An 11,969-nucleotide genomic window follows, 5' to 3' on the forward strand; every position below is an offset into this window, starting at 1 on the left:
TAGGACAGATCTTTCTGCAGAGTCAGTTGACTATTCTCAACTATTTGCCTCCCATACTGATTCCCATCAGCTCAGGATTTGGCCCTCTATGTTCTCTCTCTTGCTCTAACTGGCTCTTTAACTGCTTCCTTTCCTCTCCCACAGGTTTTTGCAGCAAAAGTGCTCAACTTTGTTCTCCCAAACCTGTCACTGGGATCGATAGATCCAAATGCAATTTCCCGGAACAAGAAAGAGGTGAGAACCTTAATGCCATTGAAAGTCACTGCATAGTTGGTATCTTGTCCCAGTCCTACCATTTCTCTCTTAAAAACAATCACAAGTGTTTTGCTAAATAAGGAGGGCAAAATCTGTGCTGGTGTAAAAAGGTGACACATCTCTGAAGTCAATGGAACTGACTGCACACAGAAGATTGTAGGAAACCAGCTGTTCTTCCCTTCCCTTCCCTTGCATCCACAGCCACTCTGGGTACAAGACATCATGGAGAGCTACAGCTGTGGTGGGCAGCACATGGGAGACACGTTGGTCTCTGCTGCACCACCACTGCTCATTACAGCAGCAAAAACCAATTCGAACAGGTTGCAAACACACTGCTAAAGTCAGCTTGTCAAAGTCTGCTCTTTGCAGTGAAATTGTGCAAAACCCTGCAGTACTGGAAATTTGTTTTCCTGCTTCCAAACCAGCATCACATTGTGCCAGATACATTCCACCAGAGCAAAAGAGTATGCTTGTCCCAAAGAACTTGCTATGAGGTCTGGATAACACTCTGACTCTGCTACAACCTTTACAAATAAATGATGTATTCATGCTGCACCCAAGAATAATACTTAAAGGAGATGCAATTGAAGCAGCTGTTGTAACAACCCAGCTCCAGCCTCACCACTATGACTGTGCATGGAACTGTCCCAGGACTGAGTTTTTGTAGTGCCACAGCAGCTTTGGACTCTTCTCCCATTCACACCCACTCTTAGTAATAATGACAGTGTCAGCCTATTCATGCCATCACTGCAAAAACAGATGTCGTTGCAAGTGCTGCAACAACACCTAACAAGGGTTCTTCTTTCTCACTGTCGTGAGAGGAGTGAAAGGAGGGAGACACGAACTGTAAGTGAATGAAGGTGCTTAGGCTGGACCCAGAACTTGGTGAAAGAAAGATAGAAAATGGCACCCAAGAGTGTCTCAGGAGCTTCACTGATGCAGTGGTCACTTCTTCCTGTGCTCTCACATCTCTTTGAGAGATACTGTAATTTTATCTGCTGTTCATGCAATGGTTCATATCTTAACTAGGAGTTAATAAATTGCCTTTCTCTGGACAGGCAGCACAACTGGCATTAGAATTGAAGCTGGAAGAGTCAGGGGCAAAGACAGTGCCAGGATGTGAGTGCAGTGCATCCAGCCCCAGCACAGCCCATCTCTTTGTTTTACCTATTCAGAAAACTGGAAAGCAAAGAGTCTCCCAGAATAGCCTCAAGGCTTTCAGGGCTGTTTCTTGGCACTGCCAGAGAGCTTTTTGGCCCAACAACCTTCACTTCACTTATCTGTGAACAGAGCATAAGATTTCACTGTGTTGGAGGTGGAAAGATTCAAGGAGCTGAGGAAAAGAAGACAAAGTCCTAGGAAACTGTGAGGACTAGCATGGAGCGAGATCATGTGCATCCGCTGATGCACCGTGGGACATATGTTCTAAAGTACCATATGAGGCTGCACAAAATATATACTTGGGAAGAAGGCTGATTCAAATCAAGCTGTAGAAACCTGTTCTTAATCACATTCAGCTGCCATAACTTGTTGCATGTAATTTAGAGAAAAGGTTTAAATTAGACTGCCAGTTCACTAAAATCACACAGAAGAAAGTTTTCAGTCTTTGTTTGTGTTTAGAGGATGCAAACAATCAGTGCTCTGCAGGAGGAGAGGAATTTGAGAGCATTACCTTCTACCTGAAGAGGGAGCATGGCTGGGATGTGTGGGTCTGTGCCTGATTCTGCATTGATTTCCTGTGTGACACCCGAGCTCTCTGCTGCAGCTTGTCCTTAAGGGTGGCAGTTTCAAATACACCTCTGAGAGCTGGATCCTCTGCTGGAAGATGCTGTGCTGCACTCGATAACTTTGCAGGAGAAAAGTGATGATGTGGGGACATCCTGAATAATAAATCTATTTAGGAAAGTGTCAGAGAGCTCCCTTAATTTGGTGCATAGTATTGACTGAGCATTTCCTTGTTGGGGTGATGTTAGGAGTCACCACAGCAACCGCTGGACATAGTTTATAATAAATGCTACTGTGTTGCCTTTCTAACCACGTATTTCCTGCTGCTTCCTCTGCTCTGTGATGCTTCAAGTCTCAAAAGCTTTCTTAGGGTATTGTTTTTCCTCTGCTCTTTCCCTTTCCATGGAGCAAGGGAGACCCTTTTGCGATGAATAAAGGTGTAGGTCAGCTACATTAGAGCCTGCTTATAATGAAACACTTCAAAACAAGACAACAAACCCCTGTGTTCTGTGCTGCCTTCACACCTGCAAGTGAACACGGAGGTGATAGTAGCTGTGGGTTGTGACATAAACCACTTTTCCTGACCCCCTTCAAACACCAGGATTTGAGGCTCCAGGCACGCACTGAAAACAACACAGTATCTTGGTCCTCTGGCTGCTTCTAAAGCACACTTCACCCTCCTTTTGGACTCAAGAAGCTCAGCTTCAAAGCACACAATGTGCTGGAAACATCCATTATTTATATATTACACATACTCTCTTGCCAGACCAACTTTCTATTCGCTAGAAATATTTTTGAGACATCATCCAAGAATTTCCTGATGAGTCTGTGTTCCCAGAAGACTGTCTTCAGTGTATACAGACTAAAACACGGGGAGACACATGGAGATGTTTGTTTGATCTGTTTGCTGTATCAAACATGAGACACAAAAGACAGCAAGAAGCAACCTCAAAAACCCAGTCGTGTTATTCCAAGGAGGAATGACATCACAGTGGCAGGCACCTCTGTACCCTGTTGCTCTGTGGTAGCTGCTGTTGATTTCAGTGGAATGGTCCTCCTGACTTCAGTCTTGTTCCTGCAAAGCCCGCATACAATAAGGCTGCAATTACCTTATAATGACTATTGCTCTGCAAAATGCAAAGGGAAGATGCAAAGGGAAGGTGCACAGGGCAGTGTGATGCAGCAACCTGATGGTTGCCTGTCTTAGAATTACACAAAGAATAAAAAGAGCTGTTGTGATGGACTCTGCAGAGCGCTCATCGGGTGCGGCTGGAAGCAGTTACAGATTCTTGCAGGGTCACTTTCAATTCTTGCCCCCGCTGCCTCAGAGCTCAGTGCAGCAATGACAGCTTTGGGCTTGCAGGGTTTGCAGATTACAGCCTGCAGAATATAAAGCCCATTCCCTATCTTTCCATTCTTTCCCCACCAAGCTGCTGCTTGGCACTCCTCCCATGCACTGAGCATTAACTCTGACAAGGATTCCTGTTCATTGACTGGGAACAGGATACTCCCCCTGATCAATCAGTCCTGATCAATCTGGGTTGGGATTGGGTTATTATTTTTTTCTCCCGTCATCATCTACATGAAAATATTTGTTGGCTGCTCAGTAGCTAAAAAAAATCCCTGTTCTTTCAGACAAGAACAGGAGAAAGAAGGAAGCCTATTAGGTCATTCTTCCAGCATTTATAGGACTGGGGAGGGGGCCAACTCACATGAATTCATCAACCTTGTTCACTTCATGGGAAGGGACCTGCTGTCAATCCATTCACCCACCCCTCCTGAATCCCCCCTGCAAAGTCCCTCATTTATTACCTTCAATTAAAACAAACAAACAAACAAAAAAAGAATGAAAAAATAAAAATAAATTCATTCTAAAGCTGTGTTGCTTTAGCACAGCGCTGTGACGTAGATCCAGATTAGGCTGAAGCCAGTTGCTAAGTAGCCAATGCAACACAGGGGTTTTGCTCAAAATGCTGGTGAAAAGTCAACATGTTGGCTAAGAATATCAGGGTACACCCATCTGTCAACAGGAGAGCAAGCAACACCACACTGGGTGCTTGGTGTTTTGGATGTCAAATCTGAACTTTTTCCATGAGCATGTTCACAAGAGGAAACTTCTTTCTAGGCACAGGTGGCTTCTTGCCCTTTTTGAAGGACGTTGGAGAGCAGGGAAGGTACAGCTGAGAAATGTAGGGGATGGAGGATGCAGGTGGAGGTTTCTGCACCAACCAGCTGGTTGGGCACTTGGAGGGTCCATGCGGAGTCAAAGGGACCATGTGCTGTTCACCCTCTAGGTGAACATTCCTAGGGATGTTAGCAGGAGCAGAGGATGTTCAGCCTCTTTGCAGTGGCCTCTTACAAACAGATTTCCAGACTCTCAGCATGCACAGGCACTTGCTTCTTTGAAAGGGAGATACTACGTGTAATGTTGTAATATTATGATGTGATGATTATCCTTGTCTCCCTGCCAAAAATTACCCCTCACTTCAGAGTAGCCATGATCTTGCACAGAGACCAAAACACAACAATGGCCCTAATCAAATACTAGAAGCATCCACCACATCCAAGAACCCCTAGTGAGTTCTGTAACAACTTGAATTTCGTTGGTCCAAATCCAATGCAAATCAAATTGGCTCTACAGCTCCCTTGACCATCTTCAGCACTGTGGGCTGGGTCTGAAGGGCACCAGCTGCTCTTAATCCCTGCTTTTAGGGATAGAACCATGGATTCAATTGGCAGGACATGGTAGAGACTGGAAACAGCAAAGTGATAGGGAACGACTTGCAAGCACGAGCATAACTCACTGCCAGCTCCATTTCCAGTGCTTTGTACTCCAGCACATTTGAGATGACAACAAGGGAAAGTGGCTTTAAACCCTCTGGGAACTCAATGGCCCCAGTGGGAAAGCCCCACCATGTAGTGTTCTTCTGCCACCCTGAGAATTTCATCTCATGGGGAGATGAAGGCAGAATCCACCCCAAAACCTTTCTGTCCGTGCTGCCCTGCAGTGCACACCTGTGCCTACACCTACACATGGCTACGTGTCCTTGGGGTGGCCTGATGGCTCAGCTCCTACCCATGGTCCTCTCAGGACAGGCACATGCTGCAGCAAGAGGATGTCAGGTTTCTGCAATCAAGGGAGAATTTGAACAGACCCCACTGCTTGATCTGAGAGGAGGAGACTGTTTTCAGCTAACCTATAAATAACCATGATTTCTATAAACATCTGCCAGGGCTGGGAGAAACTGAAGGCTGTGCCAGAGACCAGCCCATAATCAAAGCTTTCTGGCAAATATTGCGATGGTAGGGGCTGTGTGGGCCGTCTCCACATACAGTATACAAATATTTACTGTAGATTTGCCTGCTGCGGTAACTACTCCTTCCTAGCAACTTTCTGCACCAGCTCTTGTGCATTTTTATCCCCTCACAGTCTGGCTGAGCAAGTTGTTGACTATTTTTTTTCTTGCCTACCACCTAATAACATCATTTGCTTCCTTGTCTGTGCACACTTTGCATCCAGAGATGACCCCTTGGCTTTTCAGTCAGATTTATCAGTTGTCCATAGGTGTAGGTCATGGTCTGAGAACATCTGAGCCCTCAGCAGAGAGGATAAGGACCTGGAGAACATCCACTTTTAAGTAACACAGTCTGAAGAACCGTCTGAAGAAGATATATCACATTTGAGCAACAGAAGGGCACAGCAGAGGAGGAAAATGCAGGGAGGTGCCCCCATGGGAACAGTCTTTGTTCAACACTGGTTGTTTCCCTACAGAAAGAGCTTTAGCTTGAATATTTTCTAGTGGTGTAAGAGAGAAACACAAAACGAAGAGCATGCCAGGTTGTGTGAGCAGTTCTGGGAAGCCACAGTAAAGACCTTGACCTTGACTCTGATGGCAGGATGTCCTGAGAGAGTAGGAAATGGCTGTGCAAGCCAAAGGAAGAGATTCCTCACTACCAGGCTGATCTGCTTTTCCTTGTCTGCATGAAATATTTCTAACCTTAAATTACCTCTTTCTTCCTGGCAGATGGAGTCTTACACATCTGATCCCTTGGTCTACCACGGTGGCATGAAGGTCTCCTTTGTCATCCAGCTGATGAATGCTATTGCCAGAATTGAGCGAGCTCTGCCAAAGCTGACTTTGCCCATCCTGGTGCTACACGGCTCTTCTGACAAGCTCTGTGATATCAGAGGGTCTTACTTACTGATGGACACAGTGCAGAGTCAAGACAAAACGCTCAAGGTCCTCTTGCTTTCTTGATTTTTAGGGTATTATCCTGTCAGTGTTGGCCTGAGCATGACTGACTGTGAGGGGTAGGGACCCTGCTGACCTCCAGAGCTGGAGGTGAAGAGGGGTGATGGGTTGGTGACACTGAGCAAGTGTCACTTGCTCAAGTGACAGCCCCTTTCACCAGGAGGTAGCCCAAGCTCAGCCCTCCCTCGGCACGGTGTGGTGGCCTTTCACCATCTGCAGCTGGGCTGCAGGCAGGGAGTGGTGGGTGATCTCCAGATCTGCCCCAGCGGTGGCTGTGTGCCTACAGGTCTCTCGGACATGAAGCAGCTTGGCATAGAAGTAGAGTGAGGCTTATAAGCAAGTAAAGTGCTGACCCTAAAAGCTCTTCTGAACAATGCCAACTGTGCAGGCACCAACCTTACCTCATGCCCCAGCTTGTAAAGGTACAGGGGGGTCTTTCCAAAGTGCTGGACAACAAAAACCACTTCACATCTGCTCATTTCAAGAGAGCCACAGCTGATTAACCAATTGTTAGCACATGAATGAGCCTGAAAGAGAGACAGGGAGACCGGGGAAAGCTTTTGTCATTTGAAAAGTAACTGGATAGTCTGAGCATAAAAGGAGTAAAATTGCACAAGGCATGATGGGAACATCCCCCATTGTCCTTTACACTCCAAGGGCATGGTAAGTATTTCCTCCTCCTTAGTGGGATAAGAAGCAAGAAATGGATGGGGCTGGGACATGCATTGTGTTCCTAAAGGGCAGCAGGGTGCTCGGGTACCTGCAGACATCAAGCTGCAATGTCAACACCTTCCTGCTCGCTGAAGGCCAACACCACCAGTGACATCTCTTTGATTTCATAACCTGCCACATCTCGGGAAAAAACTGACAAGGTGTGGGCGGGACATGTCGGACCTGTGGGTGTTGAAGAGAAGGGACTGGTGGCTGTTTTTTTTCATGCAGATTTATTTTTTCTGTGCTAATCTCTGCTCTCTCCCTGGTTGCAGGTGTATGAGGAAGCCTATCATGCCCTCCACAAAGAGCTGCCCGAGGTCTCTACTTCTGTCTTCACAGAAATACTGACGTGGATTGGCCAGAAGGTTTCAGCAGCTGGGGAAACCAGCCATACTTAAGAGCAATTGCTTTTGCATCTCTTACTGGGGTTTTCTGGGAATAGATGCTTTTCTTATTAGAAGTCTCTCAGAAAAAGATTTAACATGGAGGGACTTGTGGGATATTTTATCACGCACAGCATAAGGGAGGGTGGGGGGAGAGGCACAGGGTGGGGCATTATTTGCTGATGTAATTGGCCATTGCCCTAATCTGGAGAAGAATTGGCAGCTATGAGAGCAGCTGTCAAAGCTTTCTGGGTCAGGCAACTTTACGGAAATGCCCCTCACCCACCAAACTTCCCCCATGGCTTCCCCTTCTCTGCTTTCGCTGGGTTGACAGCGGTGTATTTATACTGCAATAATTTTTGGTATGTAAAAGAAGTCAGTATCTTCCACTTCATGGTTTTGATTCCAGGTATGTACCGTCCCTTCCCTGTCCCACCAGTCAGTACCTTAAAAGCCCTGGTCCTTGTGAGGAGAGCACTAATGAAGGTGCTGGGTGGTGAGGAGAGGCTAAAGATGGAGCTGATGGCTCCCTGAAGGTGAAAGGCTGATTTTCAAGATCAGACCCCTTTGAATACTACCTTTAGAAGCAGGCCAGACCAGGGGAGAGCATAGAGACAGCCTCCCCTGCCGCCCTGTGTGTCCTCTGCAAGTTTGCACTTGGGGAAAGCATGTTGAACAGCTCTTTAATTTTCCTCATCAGAGCAGAATTCCAGAAGGAAGAGCAGAAATGTGGAATCAAACCCACTTAGCACATTCAAATCCCATGCTTTTCCCAATGCCAAACCTCATCTCCTCTGCAAAATGAACTATTCTGTAAATACTCCTAGAGGCTGGGGTTTTTCCCTTCCCTCCTTTTTTTTTTTTACTCTCCTTTTTCTTTTTCTTTTGGAGTTAATCACTTGTGCTACTGAAACTGAAAGAGCAAAGTCAAAGATATAAGAGAATATAGTAATATAATATATGATGTATATAGAGGTGGCTGGAAGCTGGGGAAGAAATGGGAGAAGAGAAAAGAAGAGGTTAATCGTTCCTTCTCTTGGCAAGAAATAATGTTGTCCTACCAGGATCCAGTCCTCTCACCATAACTTTACAGTCATAATCTGTTGTTTTCCTTCATCAGTTGGAAAGTGTCCTGAAAATAATGCTAGAGAAAAGCACGGAGCATCTGGTGGGTGGGGAGTAGCAGTGGGTGTCCTCATGGTCCACTGGTTTAGCAGAAGACCCACAGCATGAACAGAGATCCTGTCCAAGCTCATCCCAGTCTCCTCCTAATCAGCACTGGGGTAGGTCACTGAGGGGCCAAGCTCACCCCTTTAGGACATGTGGAGAGCTGAAGACAGAGTACAGGGTCTGACCATCCATCCAACATACACCTTGCTGCACTGGGGGCACCCGCAGACCCTACTGTACAAGCTGCCATGGAGGAGCTTGTGGACTGGTCCAGTGGTGCAGATAAGCCAAATACTAGAGCTGCCTGGGTCTATGGTAGCAGCAGGGTGAGAGGAAAGAGCTTAAACTCAGGTATAGAGCAGAGACATTGCATTGACACAGTAAAAGCTGTGTAGTGATGACAGTGGCTGTGCAGGTCGATTTGTCCAGTGTAATAGCCCTAATCATGAATATACTTCTTGGCACTATCCAAAGGGAAGGGGCTTAACGTGCACCTCTCCCACCAGTTTTGCAAGAAGAAACTGCGAATGTTGCACTATGAGAGGGTGGGGCATCTCCCCCAGAGGCAAACCAGCCCCTCTGACTGCCTTCCCTGGCAGCAGTGGGACCCATCGCTATGTCCCTGGGGCTGGATCCCACCTCCAACAGTTGTGGGGTTCACCCACCTTTCTTCCCTTTGAAAGCAATCCTGGCAAGGTTCATGGAAGGGACCTCTGTGCAATAACAGTCAGAATCAGGGCCTGGATCCATTTGGTCCCAGCAGCATGGATGGATGGAAGATGTGTGGATGGAGGTTGTGTCCTTGTAATTGCCCTAAGGAGCCCAAGTCAGGGAAGCTCTTTTATACAGGTTGATCCAGGCACTTTCACATTTGTATTTTTTTGCCTCTAAAGAGAGGAACAAGCTGTAGTTCTCCCAGCAATGCCAGCTTTTTATTGACATATTATTCCAGTGCAATCAGCTGTTCTCAGCAGCCCCTGCTAAACCTCTGGTGACACTTGTTCTGGGAAGGAGCAATGCACAGGTCACCTGCTCTCCATTTTCCAGCAGCCTGTCTTGAGGCAACTTCTTTTCCTCAAGCAAGTGCCCTCCTGACCAGATGCTGCTAGCAAAAGACAGTAAGAAGAGAAACACTACAGCAGTGATAAATCTCACCTGCTTCTTCAGCTGGAAGGGGAAACAAGTGGGCGTGATCCAGAGGTGACAGACATTGCGGGGGTAGTAGCAAAATGATCACTTAAGGATGGGATTTTTGAAAGCACTTTTCTCGAGGAAGTCAGGAGGAGTAAATCAGTGCCCACATTCTTTACATCCCTTCCAAACTGACAAGCACTTTGCAGGAGGGGAGAGGGAAGTGACCCTTCAGCAGGAAGGTCAGAGCCCGTCTGCTCCCTCCAACCTGGCTTCAGGCAGAGGAAGGTCCGTGGTCAGTGCCTTTGCTAAAATGTGTCCTTTCACCCAAGAAGCACCTGCAGCTCAACAGAAATAAATCAATTACGTTGATCTGGGGAAGACTTGTCCCTCTGTCTATAGCTAAGCTCAGCAGTAGCACGTGGCCTTGGGAGGATGTGTTTGAAAAATGGGTTAACAAACAAAACCTACGAAGAACATCAAAAACAACAAAAAAATGCCAAATGAGCCCCAAGCCATGGCACAGCAGCAGTTATTGCCACCTCAGCCAGTTTTCTGAAGCGTTACCTTCTGAGGCATTTAACATGGGGAAACCTACCCAAAAAAAGCCAGACACTGCCCACCCTGACCCCACACGTCCCCGGCCCTGCTGCCAAGCGGAGAGGGGCCACAGCCCGTCTGCGGGTGGGGATATGAGTGCAGAGAGCAGGAGCCAGGAGCAAATCAGCCTGGGTCAGGTGAGACACTGCTCTGCACCTGCCACAGCTCAGCCTGCACATTTCAACTCTTGCTGCTGTAGCTGATCCCTTCCCCCGCCTGTAAGCTACTTTATATTGACCCAGTTAGGTTTCACCAAGCCCCGGAGGAATTCTTCCTTCGCTGACCAGATTAGCAATGAGCAGAGCAGCTGCTGAGGGAAATGTAATTACACTCTTATTTCCAACTGGCAGGTACCATTTGCAGGGAGCACAGCCAGCCCTAGGAATGTTGCTGTGCGGGGCCGCACCAGAGACCAGCCTGTCTTAGAGAATAGGTGGCACTCATGACTGAGCAATAGCAATGTGTAACTACTGTATATATCACCACCTGTAGCACTGAGAGGCCATTCCCCACTGCCTAACCCATCATGTTTTCTATTTAGCCTGTTCTTTTTATACCACTCACCTTAGCACACTGCCAGCACAAACCCTTTGGGATCACATTTCCTTTTACAAGTAATTCCTGAGGTCGTCTTTCTTGTTCCGCTGTGTTCCAGTTCAATAAAATACATTTATATATATATATATATATAAAAAACATATATACATACACATGTATTTTCAGTGGATAAACCATATACAATTTAGGATTCTTAAAGGAATACAATGTATATTGCAACTAATAATAAAGTTATGTTTTCTGAACTGAGTGTGTCTGAGGGCATCATTGGTGACTGCCATCCCTCTGGAGGGTGAGAAGGGAAAGGCAGAGAGATATTAAATTCCAGTTCAGCTTGTAGAGGAGAGAGGTGCAGCCCTCGGGTGCTGTCAAATTGCCAGTGTGGTTGGCACCCACTTCCCAGCCACTGCCAACCAGGAGTCTGGGGGCAGCCCAGTCTCATGGAGGCCTTAGGTTCCCTTTCTGCTTCAAGGTCAGCTTTTTGAAGTGTCCTGAAATCCATGGCCTCATGCCTATGTCTATTTGGGATAGCCCAGAGCAGCCCAATAAAAAATTACCTCAGGGCACTGCAGGATGTCTTTAGAACTTACTTGGATCAAGCAGGGCTCTCTGTGTGGATAATCCCAAGGAAAGCCAGCTCTACATTCCTCAAAGCTTTCATTTCTTTCTTTTTTTTTTTTTTTTTTACTTATAGCTGAGGTACTAGCTTGAAAAAAGAAATAGGGAAAAAACCTCCACAATCATTCCCAAGTGCTTCCCACAACCCGGACGAAACAACAGTGCGGAGCGAGTGGAGGATATGCAGTAACAGGCAAACTAGCCTGCTTCAAGACCTGGTTCCCATGCTTTTACAAGCCCATTAAAATATGATGATAGTCCTGAACTAAAACCAATTCCAACAGGAAGCATCTGTACCGTGGCCAGGAGCAGCTGCTGTTTAAATCCCACCTCTTGCCCCCAGCTGCAACTGCAGATGGGGCTGGGGAGCAGGGCTTGATGCTCTTGGCTTCCAGGCAGTGCCCAGGTGTTCCAAGAGTCCCTGGTGCATCCAGACCCAGGGCTGCAGAAATGTCCCCCCTGCCCAGAGAGTGGGGCTGGAGCACAGAGCAGCCACAGGGTCCCCTCCTGCTCTCCTCCCTGCACAGACTTCAGGACAAGCCACTGGTTTGTAAGGGCTCCC

General features: G+C 47.0%; 1 protein-coding gene across 6 annotated transcripts in view; it reads left to right on the plus strand.

Moving 5' to 3' along the window:
* Positions 1-11,034, plus strand: part of MGLL (monoglyceride lipase) — a 108,729-nt gene extending 97,695 nt beyond the window's left edge. For all 6 annotated transcript variants that reach the window (XM_027700892.1, XM_027700895.1, XM_027700894.1 and 3 more), the window contains 3 exons: positions 145-234; positions 6,006-6,221; positions 7,220-11,034. In XM_027700892.1, coding sequence (XP_027556693.1) covers positions 145-234; positions 6,006-6,221; positions 7,220-7,345 — 432 coding nt within the window. In that variant the 3' untranslated portion in view covers positions 7,346-11,034. The remainder of the gene's footprint in view (positions 1-144; positions 235-6,005; positions 6,222-7,219) is intronic.
* Positions 11,035-11,969: the final 935 nt, after the last annotated feature.

This window comes from Neopelma chrysocephalum, unplaced genomic scaffold, assembly GCF_003984885.1.
Source record: "Neopelma chrysocephalum unplaced genomic scaffold, ASM398488v2 Primary Assembly neopelma1_147, whole genome shotgun sequence".
NCBI classification, from domain to species: Eukaryota; Metazoa; Chordata; class Aves; order Passeriformes; family Pipridae; genus Neopelma; species Neopelma chrysocephalum.